This window comes from Pseudophryne corroboree, chromosome 4 (assembly GCF_028390025.1).
Source record: "Pseudophryne corroboree isolate aPseCor3 chromosome 4, aPseCor3.hap2, whole genome shotgun sequence".
Lineage (NCBI taxonomy): Eukaryota > Metazoa > Chordata > Amphibia > Anura > Myobatrachidae > Pseudophryne > Pseudophryne corroboree.
The window spans coordinates 870,821,899-870,844,457 of NC_086447.1; the positions used below are offsets into that span (position 1 = coordinate 870,821,899).

Below are 22,559 nucleotides of genomic sequence, written 5' to 3' on the forward strand. Positions count from 1 at the left end.
GGGGGAGTTGCGGAACATTTCAAATGATATTCTGAGTTCTGACTCTGCCATAGGCAGCAAGACTGAGCTGTAAGCGTGATGCCGATCTCAGATTAACTTTGTGAAAACATCAGATATGTTAAAAGGAAATACAGAAATGATGAACCTTACTTCATGATGAATGATGAAATTACTTCAGTTTGAAGTGTTTGTACAGAAAACATGGACATAAACAGATGACACGTCTCCACATGTACATGGGGGTGTGTTGTAGGACTGTTGGTTGATAGTTATACAGATATTGTAATCACACGCTCATTTTTCTGATGTAGAAGTCAGAATATTGACTAACAAACTGGATATAAAGATAACTATTTATGATCACCATTTATTGAAATGTAATTGTTAGCATACACTGTGCTTAAACAAAAAGAAAAAAACATTCTGAGAAGAAGAAAGGTATCACAACCACAGGATGTGTGTGACCAGTATATTGTGTTATTTTCAGTCTTTTTAACATACAGCCAAACTGCACTGGGTCACTGCATGCGTTTACGTAATTTCTCTCCGAAAGCAGTAACATATGCAGTATTCATGGTTGGATTTGCAGTCTTAACCATCAACTCGACTCATAATCTGTCTTCTGCAGGATACCACAATGTCTGAGGAACAATTATAGAACAACACAGGATGAACTCAACCTAAAATAATCTAATACACATGTAATGCATATAGAACATTGATCCTAAAACAAATATTTGCAGAACCGCAACACGGCAAGTTAGAAAATTAAAAAGGTAAGCTTGCCCGATGCAGAGCCATTTCCTAGTGGAGAACGTACTTATGCAAAGCTCTGGTTCCGGGGCATATCTAGCTTAATTTGAACAGATTCTAAACATCTGAAATGGAAAATATGTCCTTCTCAGACAAAAAATATTTACAAGCCAAAAGAACTATGCTTGAACAACAAGAAAATTATGCGCAATCCACAATTTAAAATCAAATTGCATAAGGAAACAATTCAGAAGTTGACGTAGATTTAAATTACAAAAGTGGTCTCCTAACATAAAACAAATCTGCCTGCAGGATTTAATAACACAAAATTCATTTTGCTGGTAGCAAAAGCTGGGCTAGCAGTGACTTGAACCTTCTCAATATTTATAGTTTGTGTAGAAGCTCGAGGATGATCAGAGGTCTCTTTTGTCCTAGAGGAAGTGGACCCTACAAATCAAGAGATTTATGTTACAATATAATTTTACTGTTCATCTTAGCAGGGAGCTTGTGTTTAGTCAGAATCACATGTGGTTAATACAGACAAGTCATCCATGGAAGAACCAACTACAGGCGGGGTAAATACAGGGAAATTGTCCGAAGAAAAATCCATTACAGATGGGGTCTTCTCTTGTACCGGCTTTGAATAACCCTTATCCACAAGAGATTTTCCATGTGAAAAATGCATAGGCTGTTTGACCACGGTCCCATAGACTTGTGATGATGCATAACTAGATGAAACTAAGCTCTGACCAAAGGGTTTGTGCTTGTAGGCAGTAGTGGCACTCAAGGGAACATCAGGAACTTCACAAGCCATATCAGAGTCATCCAGATCTTCACAAGAATCAACTGGTACAACAGGCTTAACTGGTGTCTTCATGTGAGGCTGTGCCTTCTCTAGTTTTATGGTCTTTCTTGGATTTTCCACTTTTACTTGGACAGGGCCACTGCCAACAACTGGTGGAGCTTCCATTTCTTGATCTTCAGAAGTTGTTAAGATTTCAGGATCATCGTCTGTAGCTATTAGCTTGTAATAGTAGTCCAGTTCATGCTGCAGATCTTTATCTGGACTCATTTTAGCAGACCAATTGGTGGCCACCTTTTTCTGCTCGATGGGCTGCTGACCTGCTGCAGAATTCTCTGCTTGAGTACTGGAGCTCTGGACTCTGGCAGATGATATTTTAATATCTTTATATCCTAGATCTGGTAAATGGCCAAACAAAGAAGAAGGCAGAGACAGAGGTGCCCTTTTAAATTTTTGGTTCAGGTTGGTAGTAGCATTGTAAGTGGGATTTGGCTTCACAGCAGGCACTGTAGTTGACATCACACTTGGAGCAGTAGTTACAACAGGCTTGTTCTCTGATGGTTTTAGGGCAGTGGTTTCCTTATTGCTCTTTATGTCATACAAAGGAATATATTCCAGTTTACCAGTCACTGGGTTCATTGAAAGAGAGGTGAATTGGGTAGTAATCTGTTCTGGTTTACTAGGTGCCTTTGTTTCTGCAGGTTTTTGGACACTGGTCTTTATTCCTATCTCTTGTGAATGTGTATACCCAGGCTTACTAGTCAATGGAGTATTGGAAGCTTTGCTATCCTTGCCTTTTACAGCTTGTGATGAGCTATTTGTTGAACTACTTGGAATGGTCACTGCTTTAGGCGATTTCATTTTGACAGTTGTCTTAATTGGAGGTTGACTTGTTTTGACAGGCTCCCATCTGCTAGGACGTTGAGAATACTTTGTACTCTGCACACGCTGGACAATTATAGAACGTGGTTTTTGCATTAGTATGCTGGGATTACTGATACCTTTATTTGAAGGGTTGGAGGAAGAGGCAGCATTACTTGGGCTGGAATTTACACTACTGTTCTGAGAGCTGGAACTCATCGGTTTTGTGGGTGCTGCAGTTTCTGTTCCTTTGTGACTAACAGAAACTATCTTATTATTGAACCGCATGTCAGATAACTCTTTTTTTCGAATCTTCTCCAATTCCACATGCTGCTTCTTCTCCAATTCCTTCATTTTTTCAAATTCCTTCATTTTCTCAAATACTTTAATGGTTTGGGAAAGTGTATAATCTTGATCAGTTTTCACACTGCTAGAGGTATCCTTTGTCATTTTGACTGTCGAAAGCGGTTCTGGTTTCAATAAAGACTCTTTAGTTTCTTTTAGACTCACCAATTGACCTCCAAAAGCTTTGGAAACCAATTCCTCTGACAAGACCCCTGTAGGTTTACCTTTCAATATAGGAATAGCTTTTGATGAGGTGCTTGAAGATTTTATAGGCAAGAAAGTATTGAGAGGAGCCGGCTTGCTTACTGCAACAACGGAGGGAGTTCTTCGGTGGGGGGTTATAGGACCTGGCAGATTGGGTTGAACTTTAGATTGTGTTGTGAAAGTTGTAGAATAAGTAGTAGTAGAAGCAGTAGCAGCAGTAGTAGAAGTAGAGGAACTGGTGGTTGATATGGAAACCGTTGAAGTGCTAGATTTAATGGAGGAGGAGGAAGGGTGGGAGGAGGAGGTTGAATTTCGAGGGCTATCCTGTGTATTACTGGGCTTACCCAATAATTTGATCTCCATTCCCTTTGCCTTCACAGAATGCCCTATTGCATCGTCGTCTTTATCCTTGTTAGCCACACTCTCAACTTTCGATGTGCTACTAACGGTTTGGCTTTTGTTTTCTGAGGTCTTCCTGGCAAACTTCCCAACTCTAGAGGATTTAACTGGCTCCTTATGTGGAGTAGTATTTTGTTTCTTATCAGACCTGGCTGGTGAAGGAGATGATCTGCGTTTGACATTTCTTTCCTTATGTTCCTCTCTTTTCACCTTCTTAGATTTGTTCTGGTCGGGGGACTTCTTTCTGTGCTCCATAGCTTTGCGTTTTTTCTCTGTCTGTTTGCGATCTTCCTCCTGAGCAGCTATCAAGCTCGCTTGCTTCGCTGCACGACGCATTGTTTCATAATTGCCGTTTACCTCAATATGTTTCTGTAGAACGTAAAAGAAAACATTTTTTTTTAACTTCAATTTAAATTAAAAACCAGATAGAAAATGTAACTTTGCAACAGTTTTTTATTTAACAGAAAGGAGTTAGTCATTACTCGGAAACTAGTATGTCTTCTTTTAACGATGTCTGTTGTGTGTAGGCTTCTCGCTGCTTAAGACGTGTACAATTTAAAATTATGTAGACCTTTTTAGTGGATTCTTCACATGTAAAAGTATCCACAGGTCTTTCTTATCTTCAATTCCATAGGAGACACCGGCTTGACGCTGGGTATAGACCGAGTAGGAGACTTGGTACCAAATAGACTTGGTACCAAATAGTTTAATTTTCTTTCCCAGCAGCCCAGGTTTCTTCTCCCCTGTACCACACCCCCAGCAACAGGCAGTCAGTTTAGTTAGCAAGTTCAAGGCAGGAGAGAGAAGAGTGGGACGCATTCAGGTCCAAACATACACAGAAGATGCAGGGGAACTGGAATAAGAGTAAAGCTACGCAAGCGAGGTGCGTCACTACGGTGGGCGCCCCGTGTCCCCTATGGAATCAAAGGATTTGACAGGTAAGCACATACATTTTTTTTCTTCTTCCTCCATAGGGGACAGAGGCTTGACACTGGGATGTTCCAAAGTTATTCCCCTAAGGGAGCGAAGGTGACAAAGGAGTAGAAATTAAGAGATGTATGGACAGGGGACCTTGTGGCCGCTTTACAAGGCTGATCCACAGAGGTGCCACGGCTAGCTGCCTAAGAGGTTCCTACTGACCGGGTGGAATTAGCAACCACCACGGCAGGGATGTCCACCGCAGAATAAGCATGGTGGATAGCCAAACAGAGCCATCTGGCCAAAGTCTGTTTAGTAGCCAGCCCTGTTCGTTAAAGTCATACATGACAAAAAATAAGAATTTACTCACCGGTAATTCTATTTCTCGTAGTCCGTAGTGGATGCTGGGAACTCCGTAAGGACCATGGGGAATAGACGGGCACCGCAGGAGACTGGGCACTCTAAAAGAAAGATTAGGTACTATCTGGTGTGCACTGGCTCCTCCCTCTATGTCCCTCCTCCAGACCTCAGTTAGGGAAACTGTGCCCGGAAGAGCTGACACAACAAGGAAAGGATTTGGAATCCAGGGTAAGACTCATACGAGCCACACCAATCACACCGTACAACTCGTGATAACTATACCCAGTTAACAGTATGAACAAAAACCTGAGCCTCATTTAAAAGATGGCTCATAACAATAACCCTTAAGTTAAGCAATAACTATATACATGTATTGCAGAGAGTCCGCACTTGGGACGGGCGCCCAGCATCCACTACGGACTACGAGAAATAGAATTACCGGTGAGTAAATTCTTATTTTCTCTGACGTCCTAGTGGATGCTGGGAACTCTAAGGACCATGGGGATTATACCAAACCTCCCAAACGGGCGGGAGAGTGCGGATGACTCTGCAGCACCGAATGAGCAAACTCAAGGTCCTCCTCAGCCAGGGTATCAAACTTGTAGGATTTTGCAAACGTGTTTGAACCCGACCAAGTAGCAGCTCGGCAAAGCTGTAAGGCCGAGACCCCTCGGGCAGCCGCCCAAGAAGAGCCCACCTTCCTTGTGGAATGGGCTTTCACTGATTTAGGATGCGGCAGTCCAGCCGCAGAATATGCCAGCTGAATCGTGCTACAGATCCAGCGAGCAATAGTCTGCTTTGAAGCAGGAGCACCCAGCTTGTTGGTTGCATGCAGGATAAATAGCGAGTCAGTTTTCCTGACTCTAGCCGTCCTGGAAACATACATTTTCAGGGCCCGGACTACGTCCAGCAACTTGGAATCCTCCAAGTCCCGAGTAGCCGCAGGCACCACAATAGGTTGGTTCAAATGAAACGCTGATACCACCTTTGGGAGAAATTGGGGACAAGTCCTCAATTCTGCCCTGTCCATATGGAAAATCAGATGTGGGCTTTTACATGACAAAGCTGCCAATTCTGACACACGCCTAGCTGAAGCCAAGGCCAACAGCATGACCACCTTCCACGTGAGATACTTTAACTCCACGGTCTTAAGTGGCTCAAACCATTGGGATTTCAGGAAATCGAACACAACGTTAAGATCCCAAGGTGCCACTGTAGGCACAAAAGGGGGTTGAATATGCAGCACTCCCTTAACAAACGTCTGAACTTCAGGCAGTGAAGCCAGTTCTTTTTGAAATAAAATAGACAGGGCCGAAATCTGGACCTTTATGGACCCCAATTTAAGGCCCATAGTCACCCCTGACTGTAGGAAGTGCAGAAATCGACCCAACTGGAATTCCTCCGTTGGGGCCTTCCTGGCCTCACACCAAGCAACATATTTCCGCCATATGCGGTGATAATGTTTTGCTGTCACATCCTTCCTAGCTTTTATCAGCGTAGGAATCACTTCATCTGGAATGCCCTTTTCCGTTAGGATCCGGCGTTCAACCGCCATGCCGTCAAACGCAGCCGCGGTAAGTCTTGGAACAGACAGGGCCCTGCTGTAGCAGGTCCTGTCGGAGAGGCAGAGGCCATGGGTCCTCTGATATCATTTCTTGTAGTTCTGGGTACCAAGTTCTTCTTGGCCAATCCGGAACGATGAGTACAGTTCTTACTCCTCTCTTTCTTATTATCCTCAGTACCTTGGGTATGAGGGGAAGAGGAGGGAACACATAAACCGACTGGTACACCCACGGTGTCACTAGGGCGTCCACAGCTATCGCCTGAGGGTCCCTTGACCTGGCGCACTATCTTTTTAGCTTTTTGTTGAGGCGGGACGCCATCATGTCCACCTGTGGCCGTTCCCAACGATTTACAATCAGTGTGAAGACTTCTGGATGAAGTCCCCACTCTCCCGGGTGGAGGTCGTGCCTGCTGAGGAAGTCTGCTTCCCAGTTGTCCACTCCCGGAATGAACACTGCTGACAGTGCTAGGACGTGATTCTCCGCCCATCGAAGAATCCTTGTGGCTTCTGCCATCGCCATCCTGCTTCTTGTGCCGCCCTGGCGGTTTACATGAGCGACCGCTGTGATGTCTGACTGAATCAGCACCGGTTGGTTTTGAAGCAGGGGCTCTGCTTGACTCAGGGCGTTGTAAATGGCCCTTAGTTCCAGTATATTTATGTGTAGTGAAGTCTCCTGACTTGACCACTGTCCTTGGAAGTTCCTTCCCTGAGTGACTGCCCCCCATCCTCGGAGGCTTGCATCCGTGGTCACCAGGACCCAGTCCTGTATGCCGAATCTGCGGCCCTCGAGAAGATGAGCACTCTGCAGCCACCACAGCAGAGACACCCTGGCCCTCGGGGACAGGGTGATCAACCGATGCATCTGAAGATGCGATCCGGACCATCTGTCTAACAGATCCCACTGAAAGATCCTTGCATGGAATCTGCCGAAGGGAATTGCTTCGTAAGAAGCCACCATTTTTCCCAGGACTCGCGTGCACTGATGCACCGACACCTGTTTTGGTTTCAGGAGGTCCCTGACCAGAGATGACATTTCCTCGGCCTTCTCCCCCGGGAGAAACACCTTCTTCTGTTCTGTGTCCAGAATCACGCCCAAGAACAGCATTTCGACCATTACCTTGGAAAATACTCTCGGTGCCGTGGACAGACCAAATGGCAACATCTGGAATTGGTAAAGACAGTCCTGTACCACAAACCTGAGGTACTCCTGGTGAGGTGGGTAAATAGGGACATGCAAGTAAGCATCCTTGATGTCCAGCGACACCATAAAATCCCCCTCTTCCAGGCTTGCAATAACCGCCCTGAGCGATTCCATTTTGAACTTGAACTTCCTTATATAAGTGTTCAAGGATTTTAAATTCAGAATGGGTCTCACCGAACCGTCTGGTTTTGTTACCACAAACATTGTGGAGTAGTAACCCCGTCCCTGTTGAAGGAGGGGAACCTTGATTATCACCTGCTGGAGGTACAGCTTGTGAATAGCCGCCAGTACTACCTCCCTTTCCCTGGGAGCAGCTGGCAAGGCTGGTTTGAGGTAACAGCGAGGGGGAGTCGCCTCGAACTCCAGCTTGTATCCCTGAGATACAACTTGTACAACCCAGAGATCCACCTGTGAGCGAACCCACTGGTTGCTGAAGTTCCGGAGACGCGCCCCCACCGCACCTGGCTCCGCCTGTGGAGCCCCAGCGTCATGCGGTGGACTTAGCGGAAGCAGGGGAGGATTTTTGTTCCTGGGAACTGGCTGCCTGGTGCAGCTTCTTTCCTCTACCCCTGCCTCTGGGCAGAAAGGATGCGCCTCTGACCTGCTTGCCTTTCTGAGGCCGAAAGGACTGTACTTGATAATACTGTGCTTTCTTAGGCTGTGAGGGAACCCGAGGTAAAAAAGTCGACTTCCCAGCTGTTGCTGTGGATACGAGGTCCGAGAGACCGTCCCCAAACAATTCCTCACCCTTATAAGGCAAAACCTCCATGTGCCTTTTAGAATCAGCATCACCTGTCCACTGCTGAGTCCATAATACTCTCCTGGCAGAAATGGACATTGCATTAATTCTAGATGCCAGCCGGCAAATGTCCCTCTGTGCATCCCTCATATATAAGACGACGTCTTTTATATGTTCTATGGTTAGCAAAATGGTATCCCTGTCGAGGGAATCAATGTTGTCTGACAGGGTATCAGACCATGCTGCTGCAGCACTACACATCCATGCTGAAGCAATAGCAGGTCTCAGTATAGTACCTGAGTGTGTATATACAGACTTCAGGATAGCCTCCTGCTTTCTATCCGCAGGCTCCTTTAGGGTGGCCGTATCCTGAGACGGCAGTGCCACCTTTTTTGATAAGCGTGTGAGCGCCTTGTCCACCCTAGGGGATGTTGCCGGGAAAGGGTACGCCATCAGTAACCTCTTAGAAATCACTAGTTTCTTATCAGGAGAACACCACGCTTCTTCACACAATTCATTTAACTCATCAGATTGGGGAGAAAAAGCAGCCAGTGACTTTTCCCCCAACATAATACCCTTTTTAGTGGTAACCGGGTTAATGTCAGAAATGTGCAATACATTTTTCATTGCAGTAATCATGCATCGGATGGCCCTTGTGGACTGTACATTTGTCTCATCTACACTGGAGTCAGACTCCGTGTCGACATCTGTGTCTGCCATCTGAGCTAGCTGGCGTTTATGAGCCCCTGATGGCCTCTGAGACGCCTGAGCAGGCGCGGGCTGAGATCCCGGCTGTCCCAAGGCTTCTGCGTCATCGAACCTTTTATGTAAGGAGTTGACACTGTCGGTTAATACCTTCCACATAATCCATCCACTCCGGTGTCGGCCCCGTCGGGGGCGACACCACACTTATCGGCTCCTGCTCCGCCTCCACGTAACCCTCATCAAACATGTCGACACAGCCTTACCGACACACCGCGCACACACAGGGAATGCTCTGACTAAGGACAGGACCCTACAAAGTCCTTTGGGGAGACAGAGAGAGAGTATGCCAGCACACACCACAGCGCTATATAACACAGGGATTTACACTAAAGAGTGATTTTTACCAATAGCTGCTTATTATCACATTTGCGCCAAAATTGATGTGCCCCCCCCTCTCTTTTTTACCCTTGTTGTATTGGATACTGCAGGGGAGAGCCTGGGGAGCATCCTTCCAGCGGAGCTGTGAAGAGAAAATGGCGCTGGTGTGCTGAGGAAGAAGGCCCCGCCCCCTCAGCGGCAGGCTTCTCCCGCGTTTTGTATAATGTTAATGGCGGGGGTTTTTGCACATATACAGTTTTATAAACTGTATTATGTGCATTTTTGCCAAAAGGTATAATAATTGCTGCCCAGGGCGCCCCCCCCCCCCCAGTGCCCTGCACCCAACAGTGACCGGAGTGTGTGGTGTGCTGTGGGAGCAATGGCGCACAGCTGCAGTGCTGTGCGCTACCTTAATGAAGACAGGAGTCTTCAGCCACCGTTTTCGTCGTTTCTTCTGTCTTCTGGCTCTGCAAGGGGGACGGTGGCGCGGCTCCGGGAACGGACGATCGAAGTCTGGCCCTGTGTTCGAACCCTCTGGAGTTAATGGTGTCCAGTAGCCTTAGAAGCACAAGCTAGCTGCAAGCAGGTAGGTTTGCTTCTCTCCCCTCAGTCCCTCGTAGCAGTGAGTCTGTTGCCAGCAGATCTCACTGAAAATAAAAAACCTAAAATACTTTCTTTTCTAGCAAGCTCAGGAGAGCCCACTAGGAGCACCCAGCTCTGGCCGGGCACAGATTCTAACTGAGGTCTGGAGGAGGGGCATAGAGGGAGGAGCCAGTGCACACCAGATAGTACCTAATCTTTCTTTTAGAGTGCCCAGTCTCCTGCGGAGCCCGTCTATTCCCCATGGTCCTTACGGAGTTCCCAGCATCCACTAGGACGTCAGAGAAATAAACTGTTTTATGGATATACCTAGTCCTGTCCACATAAATCCAGAGGGTCTGTACAACATACAAGGAGGCCTCCTCCGGCGAAGAATCCGATCTATGAAAGGAAGGGACCACAATCTCTTGGTTGATGTGTAAAGGGGGGTACTCACGGGAGAGATGTGTGCTGAGCGATCTTAACACAGACCGCTCAGCACACATCTCTCACCCCGCTCAGCACAGCGCGATGTGCTGAGCGAGGGGGAAAGCCGACGGGGGGGCCGCTCACTTCACACAACGGTGAAGTGAGCGACCCGCTAGATTGAGCCTGCATGCAGCTCAATCTAGCATCGGCGATAGCGATGCGCGGGGCCGCGCATCGCTATCGCTGGAGGGCATACACACGGCAGATCCGTGCTTAAAATCTAAGCAATCTAGCAAGATTGCTTAGATTTTAAGTACGGATCTCTCCGTGTGTACCCCCCTTAACAGAGACACTATCTTAGGGAGATAGCACAATCTTATCTGAAGAACAGAATCGTCTGCGTGAAAAACCAAAGAGAGCAACAAGATAAAGTGCTCAAGTCTGACACTAGCCAGGCCAATGTTATGTCAAGCAGAGAGACAGTCTTCCCACATAAGCCAACGAATGTCCATAGTTTCCAAGGGCTCAATGGAAGACTATTGAGGAGCCCTTTATTATTATTTCATTTTATTTATAAGGCGCCACAAGTGTTTCGCGGCGCCGTACAAAAGGGCATACAATAGAACAGTACAGGGAGACAGAACTTAACATTACAGTAAATAAACAAAAATAGAGTACAGGTAACAAAGAGCATCACAATTCTCAATACATAATAGAGCTTAGATGTAAGTAGCGAGGGAGTAATCGGCGTACTACTAGGGGCTGGCAGCCATAGATAGAGAGGAGCCTTTACCAGCAGTAGAAAATGCGGGTAAAGATGTACGCTGAGTAGGAGAAAGCGGTGAGTGAAATGTGTCGAGAAGAGGGCTTTGACAACAAGAGAAAAGAGGGCCCTGCTCTGAGGAGCTAACAATCTAGTGGGGAGGGGCAACAGACAGATGACATGAGGTGCAATCAAGCAGGATGTAGCCTGATGGCAGGATGTAAGCAAAGCAGAGATGGTCAAGGCATGAGGCAGGGGGATAGAGGAGCAGCCTCAATACTAGGTTATGCATTGGAAGGGTACACTTTGATGAATAGGTGGGCCTTCAGTGCCCGTTTGAAGCTTTGCAAGGTTGGGGAGAGTCTAATGGAGCAGAGGAGCGCGTGTTCCACTGAAAGGGTGCAGCACGGGCAAAATCTTGAACTCGAGTATGGGAAGCAGGTAACCAAGGTAGAGGATAGGCGACGGTCATTGGCCAACCGAAGGGGGCGGGAGGGAGTATGAAGGGAGAGGTCGGAAATGTAGGAAGCAGTGGAATTAGAGATGGCCTTGTATGTGAGGGTGAGGAGTTTGAAGAGGATTCTGACGATTTTGTCGAAGTGGAGTGTCAGAAGTGGAGCAGCGGGAGAGGAAGATAAGCCTAGCTGTGGAAGGGAGCAGGATGGAAGCGAGTGAGGCCAGTGAGGAGAACGTTGCAATAATCGAGCCGTGAGAAGACCAGTAAGTGGATGATATGTTTAGTTGCATCCTGAGAGAGAAATGGTCTGATGCAAGCAATGTTGCGTAGCTGGAACAGACAGGATTGCGCCAGAGCTTGGACGTGGGGTGCAAAGGAGAGGGAGGAGTCAAGAGTGAAGCCCAAGCAGCAGAGTTGGGGAACAGGGAGAGGATTGTGTTGTCAACAGTGATAATAGGATTTTGGTACTTACCAGGTAAATCCTTTTCTTTGAATCCATAGGGGGCACTGGAGTACTCTTGGGATATGGACGGGCTTCCGTAGGAACAGCACTGAATATTTAAATTTAGAACACTCCACCCCTCCATATCCCCGAGTACCTCTCAGTGTTTTTTACTGAGCCGAAACAGGAACAGGAACTATAGAGAGGTTGACAATGGAGTATTACATATAACATAACGGACAATAACGAAGTTGACACATAACGTTACTGACAACTAAACAGTTGACACCCTAACCAGCACTTGTAATCTGAACCAGTCGGTGAAAGTGTGTTACCATAAGATCCTCAGAAGTCACCACAACTAGGTAAAACTGCTCTGGGTGGGCGTCCAGTGCCCCCTATGGATTCAAAGAAAAGGATTTACCTGGTAAGTACCAAAATCCTATTTTCTTTATCATCCACTAGGGGTCACTGGAGTACTCTTGGGACGTACCAAAGCTTCCCTCGTGGGCGGGAGAGCTGTTTGATACTTGTAACAGTAGGCAGCCCAAAGCTAGATGCTGATGGCGCCACCATTTATAACGTGTAAACGTGCACAAACATGGTGCACATGAAGGCTATATAGCCGCGTTTTAGACACTCCACGACCCACTGGGTCTGACATTCCCACAGAACCTGTGGGATGAGCTATTACTGACGTAGGCGATTGTAACTTAGCCTTAAAGTAAACCTGACTTGTAGTCATTATTATTACCCAACTGGATAATGTCTGCTAAGAAACTGGCTAACCCCAGTTGGCAGTATCATAGAGAACAAACAACGTATTCATATCACGTACTGTTGACGTTCGGGACATATATAAACGCGTAATGCGTGTACCACATTCAGAATTCTAGAATGTGCTGTCCACACAGGAACCCCTATTGGTATATTGATGTGAAGAATACGAAAGCGTGATTCGTCCGAAGATCTGCTTTGTCATGAGAAAACTCAAATACGGTGGCTTGGAATACAAGGCACCCAAATATGAAAACAAAACCCTTGCCGAAGCCAAGGCTATAAGAAAATTGTTTTCCAAAGTGAGAAACTTAATTCCCATTTGTTGAAAGGGTTCAAAATATGAAAACTGTAAGAAATCTGAACCCAACTTCAAGTCGCCTGGCGCTGTAGGTGGGTAAATAGAGTGTGAACTTTGATGACACCTTGTAGAAAGATGTGTACAGACGCCAATAGAGGCAAACGTCTTTGAAAATAAGTTTACCACACAGATACCTGCACTCTTCGTGCAGATCAACGCAGTTTTCCATTCCACCCCGTTTAACAGAATACGGGTTACTTGAAGGATGATGTTGGAAACTTCCGAGGTTTACAACCTATGTAAGCCCACGAAATTTTGTAAAAATGAGCTGCCTTAAACGGCTTACTATTTCGTAACATGGTTAGTATAACCGATACTGTAATGCTCAATTTCTTAAGAGGGCGGTCTGCACCCTCACCCCGTCAACCGCAGCTGCGGTACATAGATAATAGGTACATAGGTAACTATGGGTAAACTAACGTTCCCTGATGTAACAGGTTGGACGTATTATGAGCGGGCCAAGATCGTGTGCAAGTATTCCTTGAAAATTCGAGAAGCAAACTTCTCCGAAACCCATGAGCTACCACCAGTATGACTGTGACAAACTGTCTTATGAGCCGTTTTGACAACGGAGAGAGCAGCGGAAACTGGTGGAGCCAGATACACGATGCTGAATGACCACATGAATGTGAGAGACTCCACCGCCACTGCCCTTGTGATCTGTTTTGTACACATACTGAGCTTTTGTAATTGTGGCGAGATGCCATCATGTATACTTGAGGGTAACCCCCTTCTGTGGACTCACATATGAAACACCTCTGGATTTAATGTCCAGTTTTCAGGATCCAAATCCTGACGGGTGAGATCCTCTGTCTAACAGATGTCCACTCACGTAATGATCTCTTGACATTTTCACATAATGGTGTTCTAAGCCATTGAGGATTTGAGTCACATGCCGCATTACCATGCGGCTTTTTGGTTCTCACTGGTTGTTGTGTATGCAACTGCCGTTGCCTTGTTTGACTGCTTAAGGCCAGCGTGAGACAGGCATCAAACATTTACCTGAAACTCATGGTTGTTCCTCTCCACAGAAATCTTTAGTAAAAGGCGAAAGATTTATTCGTTCTGAAGAGAAACCAGAGTATATACCTGGTCAGACTGAAAGCGAATCATGTATTGCATTGTAAAATGCACAGAGTTCTAGGACCTTTATCGACAGCAATCTTTGTTGCTGATTTTAACTACAAATCCTGACCCTCTGCGACTGTCGTCCAGAGTATATGCACCCTTTTCCCTCTGTGGGAAACGCGAGTGAAGGGTGGCGAACTAAATTGAAAACACAACTTTATTCTTAATAGGTGAATACACCAATGTACCGCTAGTGTGCGTGTTTTGCACTAATTACTAGACGTACATTTGTTATTGCTGGTGTAGTAGGTAAAAGTCTTTGATTTACCGTATTTATCATCTTACCTAGGCATTGACATCGTTTAGACGGAATTAGATGTGATTGTTTTCGAACTTGATCTGCTACCGCAGTATACCTTAGTAGCGCAAGTTAAAGGAACTTTGTTGAGACAGAGTTCTTATGTGAGATGAGCTATCATCCCAACCTCACTTTGGTAAATACCCAAAGCGATAAGCAACGGTAGACATGAAATGGTTAATGGTTGTGGCGATTTGCAACCGCTAGAACCTGTGAAGAACAAACCGGACTGGGTAAATACGCATTCAAATGCAATTATGCAATTGTGTGGCTCCAATAAGCAAATACTAACCGCAGAAAATCCATTTTCTAACTGTAGTAAATGACTTGCTGATTGATATTGCAACGGAGCTGTTTGGTTTTGCTCAAACAGAGGGGAATAAGTAACTCTGACTCTGTTGGCGTACTACTGCCTGGTTTATAAACCTGCAAAGACTAAATGACAACCTGCCAACCGTTCGACAGAGGCAGTTTTGTCCTTTAAGCTGTAAATAGCTGAGACCTGTATGAGTTGAAGTCCTGAAACCTCGCAAATGTAACATGTAAATACGCGCTTCCACAATTGTAAAAGAAGTCATCAAACCACTGGCTTGCTGACTGTAACGTCCTGTCGTTACAAGGCGTGACTGTTCCTTATAAAGGGATAAAACGCCGTTACAAATATACTGTATGCGGTAATGGCTGAATATCATAAAGGGATAAAATACCGTTACAAGTATATCAAATTTATGAGCAAACAAGCTCTGGCCTTGTCGCGCTTAACTAGCGACAATGAAATTAACCGGCGTTAGCAGAAGCTTTACAGATATACTCTGCAGCTTCTTTTACCAGTGATCGTCATTGTTTGATACATAGATTCTAGTGACCCAAATGTATCCTGGGTTTTTATAATGTTTGAAAGAAAATCATCTAGCAATGGCGGATCGCGTCCTTTTGGAAACGATTATGTATGGTTGTTAACAACCCCCCCGCACTATCTGAGTGCTGGTCTAATGTACCCTTCTCACTCGTAGTTATAATTTGACATAGAATCGAGTGAAATAAACACTCTGGTACCCAAAGGGAAATTGGCCCTTTGGAAGACTGTCTTTTGTTAGGGCTGGCGGAGTCATTCCGAGACTCCGATGTTACCGCTCTTTTAATTTGAATTGCCAATGTTAACATAGGATTTTTAAAATTATTTTTAGTCTGCACTATAGCCTTACTCGCTATGTAGACAGACACCATAAAATAATAGGCAATAGACAGACACTTGCACGACTTAATGAAGTTATTATGTGTCATATATATATATGTTATTGCTGAACAGCATATTCATATGAAACTCAAGCTTGTTTCTCTCTACGGAAATCTTTAGCAAAAAACGAAAGATTTATTCGATATGAAGAGAAATCAAAGTATTCTTTATGTGAAAAGCAGTTCACATGGGCATATGAAACCCCAACCAAATTCCTACTAACTTCCCTGCGCCTCTGGTGGCTGAGAGATGTAGGGCAGGAATGTTCTAGAATTAAGTAGAAATACAGATTACATGGCTGACTTATGTGAAAACTGAACCAAAAAATTCCCACTAACACCCCTGCGCCTCCTTGTGGAGTATAGGTGTATGGGCGGAATGTTCTGGAATTATAACCTGTAAGAACAGCAATGATTAAAATGACCGTCATGCCATGCTTCCACTGAAAATCACAGGACAGGTTACCTGCTGCAGCGTTAATATATAGGCTTAATAGCCTATTATACATTAAATATAGGCTTAATAGCCTATTCTACAGTTACAGGCCTATTATACAGTAAAATCCGTGCAGTTTACAATACATTATGCAGCCTTATGCTTTAGTTAGCCTTCCAGTTATTTCATTAACTGTTTAAACACTAAGCAGTCTCTTAACCCATGCAGCCTTCTGCTGCTATGGGCTTTACTCAACACTGCCTGCAGTGAATTGTATTATTTCCAACATATCTTATTCCCAAGCAGCCTTTGCTGCTGCTATGGGTCAATAACTTGTTTAAAACTGAGCAGTCTCTTATTTAAAACTGAGCAGTCTCTTAACCCATGCAGCCTTTGCTGCTGCTATGGGCTTTACTCACCGTCACCCCCCCGCAGCCGCGCTGCTTGTGATGTAGCTTCTCCTGTGCAGCGCCGGAAGCGAGTGCAGGGAGCTTGGGGAAACCCGGGGAGCGCTGGTATAGTGCGCCGGGGAGCCCTAGGAACGGGCGGCGCCTCATACAGCAGTGGCCGGGTGCAGCGCTGGAAGAGCGGCCGGCGTCTTTAGTGACGTACGGCCGCTCGGAGCTTTAGACCCGGGTACGCAGAGTGGCTGCTTGGGCGGCGCTCGCGTACAGTGGCTGGGAGAGCGGCCGGCGTCTGAGTGACGTGCGGCCGCTCGGTTACCGTGCTGGGAGAGCGGCCGGCGTCTGAGTGACGTGCGGCCGCTCGGTTACCGTGCTGGGAGAGCGGCCGGCGTCTGAGTGACGTGCGGCCGCTCGGTTACAGTGGCAGAGTACTGGTACAGTGGCTGGGAGAGCGGCCGGCGTCTGTGAGTGACGTGCGGCCGCTCTCTCGTTCAGCGGGGTCCTCTGTAAGCGGCGGGCAAAGCGGCGGTAAAAATAAAGGCTTTTCCCACACAGCAGGGCGGCAGCGTGAGCTGACCGCCCTGACCCCCCCACCATACCTTGCAGTGTCGCACTTCTGTAAGCTCCGTCCAGATTGTGACGGGGCTTCCATCCTGGCTGTGACGGGGCTTCTTACTGTAAGCACCGTCCAGTTTTCAGCTCTCCTCCTGGCTGTGACGGGGCTTGTAATCTCCGTCCAGTTGCAGTAGGAGACAGTCTGCCTGTGGCTGTGAGGGTGCTCTTTGTGAGGACCGACACGCCATGCGCTGCCTTGTAGCGCCTGTGGCTGTGAGGGTGCTCTTTGTGAGGACCGACACGCCATTCGCTGCCCGTGCAGCGGCACTATCCCGGACCCATGTTTTTCCAGAAACTGGGAAGGGATGTGCTAAGTGTAAAAATAAAAAGTAAAAATAAAAATTTAAAAATAAAAATCCAAGTGTGGATATACCACAAGCCTTGTTCGTGCTGTGAGCACCGAAAAAACACTGAGGTCGTACACTGAGGTACTCGGGGATATGGAGGGGGGGGGAGGGTCCTAAATTTAAATATTCAGTGCCCTTGTTCGGCTACGCCCGTCCATATCCCAAGAGTACTCCAGTGACCCCTAGTGGATGATAAAGAAAGCGCACAAACGTGTGCACTGAAGACCATGTAGCCGCACGGCAAAACTGCGTCGTAGAAGCCCCACGACCCGCTGCCCATGAAGTTCCCACAGAACGTGTGGAATGAGCGGTTACTGACGTAGGCGGTTGTAACCTAGCATGAAGGTAAGCCTGACGTATGGTCAGTTTTATCCATCTGGATAAGGTTTGTTTAGACGCTGGCCAACCTATCTTGGCAGCATCATAGAGAACAAACAACGCATCCGTCTTACGAACTGAAGACGTTCGGGATACATAAACGCGTAAAGCGCGTACCACATCCAGAGTTCCAGAATGTGCTGTCAACACAGGAACTACTATTGGTTGATTGATGTGAAAAGATGACACTACCTTTGGTAAGAAGGCGGGATTCGTCCGAAGTTCCGCTCTGTCATCATGAAGCACCAAATACGGTGCCTTGCATGACAAGGCACCCAAATCCGAAACACGCCTTGCCGAAGCTAAGGCTAGGAGAAAAATTGTTTTCCAAGTGAGAAACTTTATATCCACTTGCTGTAAGGGTTCAAATCTCCATCTAACCCTGTTTGTAGAAACAACAAAAGGCGGCATAACTTGAAAGATGCTGTCGGAAACTTCCGAGTTTCACACCAACCTATATAGGCACGCCATATTCTGTAATAATGAGCTGCTGTAACCGGCTTCCTAGCTCGTAACATGGTTGGTATAACCGAATCTGGAATGCCCTCTCTTCTTAAGAGGGCGGTCTCAACAGCCACCCCGTCAAACGCAGCCGCGCTAAATCGGGGTAAAGGAACGGACCTTGTTGTAACAGGTCTGGACGTAGTGGGAGCGGCCAAGGATCGTCTGCAAGTAGTCCTTGGAGATCCGAGAACCAAGCTCTCCGAGGCCAATGAGGCGCCACTAGTATGACTGTGACCGACTCTCTTTTGATCCGTTTTAGCACCAGAGGGAGCAACGGAAACGGTGGAAACAGATACACAAGACTGTACGGCCACGCGACAGTGAGAGCATCCACCGCCACTGCCTTTGGATCTCTTGTTCTGGACACATACTGGAACGTTTGGTGATTGTGTCGAGACGCCATCAGGTCCACCTGAGGATAACCCCATCGCTGAACCAACATGTGAAACACTTCTGGATTTAATGCCCATTCGCCTGGGTGAAAATCCCGACGACTGAGATAATCCGCTTCCCAGTTGTCCACTCCCAGAATGAACACGGCCGACAATATCACCTGGTGGCATTCCGCCCAATTGAGGATTCGAGCTACTTCCCGCATTGCCATGCGGCTTCTTGTTCCTCCTTGTTTGTTGATGTATGCGACCGCTGTCGCATTGTCTGACTGCACTTGGACAGGCTGAGAGCGAAGCATGTGCACTGCTTGTCGTAGCGCATTGTAAATTGCGCGGAGTTCCAGGACATTTATAGACGGCAATTTTTCGTGATCCGCCCAGAGACCCTGGAGCTGACAATTTTGAATTACCGCTCCCCAACCTCTGAGACTGGCGTCCGTAGTTAGAATTATCCAATTCCAGCCTCCGAACCGTCTTCCTGCGGTTAAATTGTGTTCCTTGAGCCACCAGAGCAGAGATACTCTTGCTCTTGGCGACAACCTCACCCTGTGGTGAATCTGCAGATGCGAGCCCGACCACTGGGCAAGCACATTCAGTTGAAATGGACGAGAGTGAAATCTTCCGAACTGAAGCGCCTCGAAAGCTGCCACCATTGTGCCTAAGAGGCGAATGCACAAGTGTACCGACACTGTGCGTGGCTTGAGCACTAATTGTACGAGATGGCGTAGAATTTGTACTTTCTGCTGTGGTAGGTAAATTCTTTGATTGACCGTATCGAGAATCATACCTAGGAACTGAAGTCGTTGAGACGGAATTAGATGTGATTTCTTGAAATTGACAATCCAACCGTGGTGAACCAGTACATCGTATGTTAGCAGCGCATGTTGGAGAAGTATCTGTTGAGACGGAGCTTTGATGAGCAGATCGTCTAAATATGGAACTATTGTCACTCCTAGGGATCTGAGATGAGCTATCATCACAGACATCACTTTGGTGAATACCCGAGGCGCTGATGACAGGCCAAACGGTAGAGCCTGAAACTGGTAATGGTTCTGGCGTATTGCAAACCGTAAGAATTTCTGATGAGGCTGCCAAATTGGAATGTGTAAGTACGCATCCTTGAGGTCTAGCGCAATCATAAATTCCTTTGGCTCTAAACCCGCAATCACCGAACGCAGAGACTCCATCTTGAATCTGTAGTAAGTTACGTACTGATTGAGCCCCTTTAAGTTCAATATTGGTCTGACTGAGCCATCCGGCTTCGGTACCACAAACAGACTTGAATAATAACCCTGACCGTTGGTGTACAGGGACCGGAATTAAAACTGCCGAATCCAGTAGGGACTGAATGGCAATTTGCAGAACCGTCCTCTTGTCGTCCGACAGAGGCAATCCTGTCTTGAAAAACCGCAGCGGCGGAAGACAGTCAAACTCTATTTTGTAACCTTTTAACACTAAATTGCGGATCCACCCATCCGCGGATGTGTGGAACCACGCCAAATGGAACGTCTGAAGGCGTGCTCCCACAATCGGAGAACCGAGATGGGCTGGTAGCCCGTCATGCCACTGGCTTGTCGGTAACCTTAGCGTCCTGGCGAGTTGTGTTGGTTTGTTGGAAACCACGTCCGCGACCACGTCTAGCAGGCGTGGCTGATCCTCTGCCACGTCCTCGAAAGGGCTGAGGTCTCAAGGATTTGAACGAAGGTCCAGCGTACCTTCTTCTTGATACCGGTGGAGGCAATGGTAAGAAAACAGACTTACCTCCCGTAGCCTCAGCAATCCATGCGTCCAATTCAGGACCAAACAACTTCTTGCCATCGTAAGGCAACGCCTCTATACCTCGTTTGACCTCTGCCTCCGCATGATAAGCACGCAGCCAGAGTGCTCTTCGTGCCGTAACTAGCGACGATGAAATACGAGAAGTGAGCTGACAGACGTCAGTAGACGCTGTACAGAGATACTCTACAGCCTCAATCATTTGATTTACAAGAATTATCAGGTTTTCGTCATGTAAAGCAGATTTGAGTTCTGTAAGCCATATTATGAGCGCCTTAGTGACCCAAATGCCAACCAATCCAGGTCTCAGCATCACACCTGCTGCTACATACATGGATTTTAGCATAGTTTCTATCTTGCGATCTGAAGGATCTTTAAGCGTAGTAGCTGCTGGCACTGGTATGGTTAATTTCTTGGTAAGCTTTGACACTGAAGAATCAACTATTGGTGGATTCTCCCATGTACATGTTACCGAGTCTGGAAACGGGTAACTAGACTTAAATCTGCGAGGTATAGAAAACCGTTTATCTGGATTCTGTCGTGTTTCTACTAACATCTGATTAAGAGATTCCGACACAGGAAAACTTTATTGGAGTTTTTTGTCGTTTAGTAAATACGACCTGATCATTTGTGAGAGGCTCCTCAGTTTCAGTAAACTTCAGAGACTGACGTACCGCTCTGATGAGATCATCAATGCCGGAACTGTTAAAATCCTCGCCATCTGACTCCACTTCGCCCTCCTCACCCTCATGTTGTTCCGTGAGGTCTGGCATGGAATCGTCAGAATGCAACATAGCAGACACTGGAAAATCATAAGACATATGAAATTTATCCCGTTTACCCAAAATGGATTTAGACCTTACGCAAGGCTGAGACGCCTCCGGTAGTTCTGGCGGTCTCACCCTAGACTCAGATCTTGCCGTTTCCCGCTCTTGACGAGCGGCGGTCAATTCTGATTGTAACCTATCTAGTACATTTACTAACATACCCCACGGAGGGTCCGGTGAGGACATTGGTTGTAAAACAGGAGCAGAAATGGTATTCTGAACCGAATTCACAAAACATACTGTACATGTGGTAGATCCATCCGGTAATAATAAGAATTTACTTACCGATAATTCTATTTCTCGGAGTCCGTAGTGGATGCTGGGGTTCCTGAAAGGACCATGGGGAATAGCGGCTCCGCAGGAGACAGGGCACAAAAAGTAAAGCTTTAGGATCAGGTGGTGTGCACTGGCTCCTCCCCCTATGACCCTCCTCCAAGCCTCAGTTAGGATACTGTGCCCGGACGAGCGTACACAATAAGGAAGGATTTTGAATCCCGGGTAAGACTCATACCAGCCACACCAATCACACTGTACAACCTGTGATCTGAACCCAGTTAACAGTATGATAACAGCGGAGCCTCTGAAAAGATGGCTCACAACAATAATAACCCGATTTTTGTAACTATGTACAAGTAATGCAGATAATCCGCACTTGGGATGGGCGCCCAGCATCCACTACGGACTCCGAGAAATAGAATTATCGGTAAGTAAATTCTTATTTTCTCTATCGTCCTAGTGGATGCTGGGGTTCCTGAAAGGACCATGGGGATTATACCAAAGCTCCCAAACGGGCGGGAGAGTGCGGATGACTCTGCAGCACCGAATGAGAGAACTCCAGGTCCTCCTTAGCCAGGGTATCAAATTTGTAGGATTTTACAAACGTGTTTGCCCCTGACTAAATAGCCGCTCGGCAAAGTTGTAAAGCCGAGACCCCTCGGGCAGCCGCCCAAGATGAGCCCCCTTCCTTGTGGAATGGGCATTTACATATTTTGGCTGTGGCAGGCCTGCCACAGAATGTGCAAGCTGAATTGTATTACACATCCAACTAGCAATAGTCTGCTTAGAAGCAAGAGCACCCAGTTTGTTGGGTGCATACAGGATAACAGCAAGTCAGTTTTCCTGACTCCAGCCGTCCTGGAACCTATACTTTCAGGGCCCTGACAACATCCAGCAACTTGGAG

At 46.7% G+C, this 22,559-nt stretch overlaps 1 protein-coding gene, 1 non-coding gene and 1 pseudogene across 2 annotated transcripts in view; all 3 read right to left on the reverse strand.

Moving 5' to 3' along the window:
• Positions 1-341: 341 nt before the first annotated feature.
• Positions 342-22,559, reverse strand: part of LOC134910573 (zinc finger protein 318-like) — an 86,710-nt gene continuing 64,492 nt past the window's right edge. Inside the window, exon 10 of the mRNA XM_063918765.1 lies at positions 342-3,733. Within this exon, the coding sequence (XP_063774835.1) occupies positions 1,265-3,733 (2,469 nt within the window). The 3' untranslated portion in view covers positions 342-1,264. The remainder of the gene's footprint in view (positions 3,734-22,559) is intronic.
• Positions 14,008-14,122, reverse strand: LOC134913461 (U5 spliceosomal RNA). The gene has a single exon (XR_010177218.1). It is a non-coding gene; the product is annotated as a U5 spliceosomal RNA (small nuclear RNA).
• On the reverse strand, positions 15,757-15,864 carry LOC134913547 (U5 spliceosomal RNA; annotated as a pseudogene).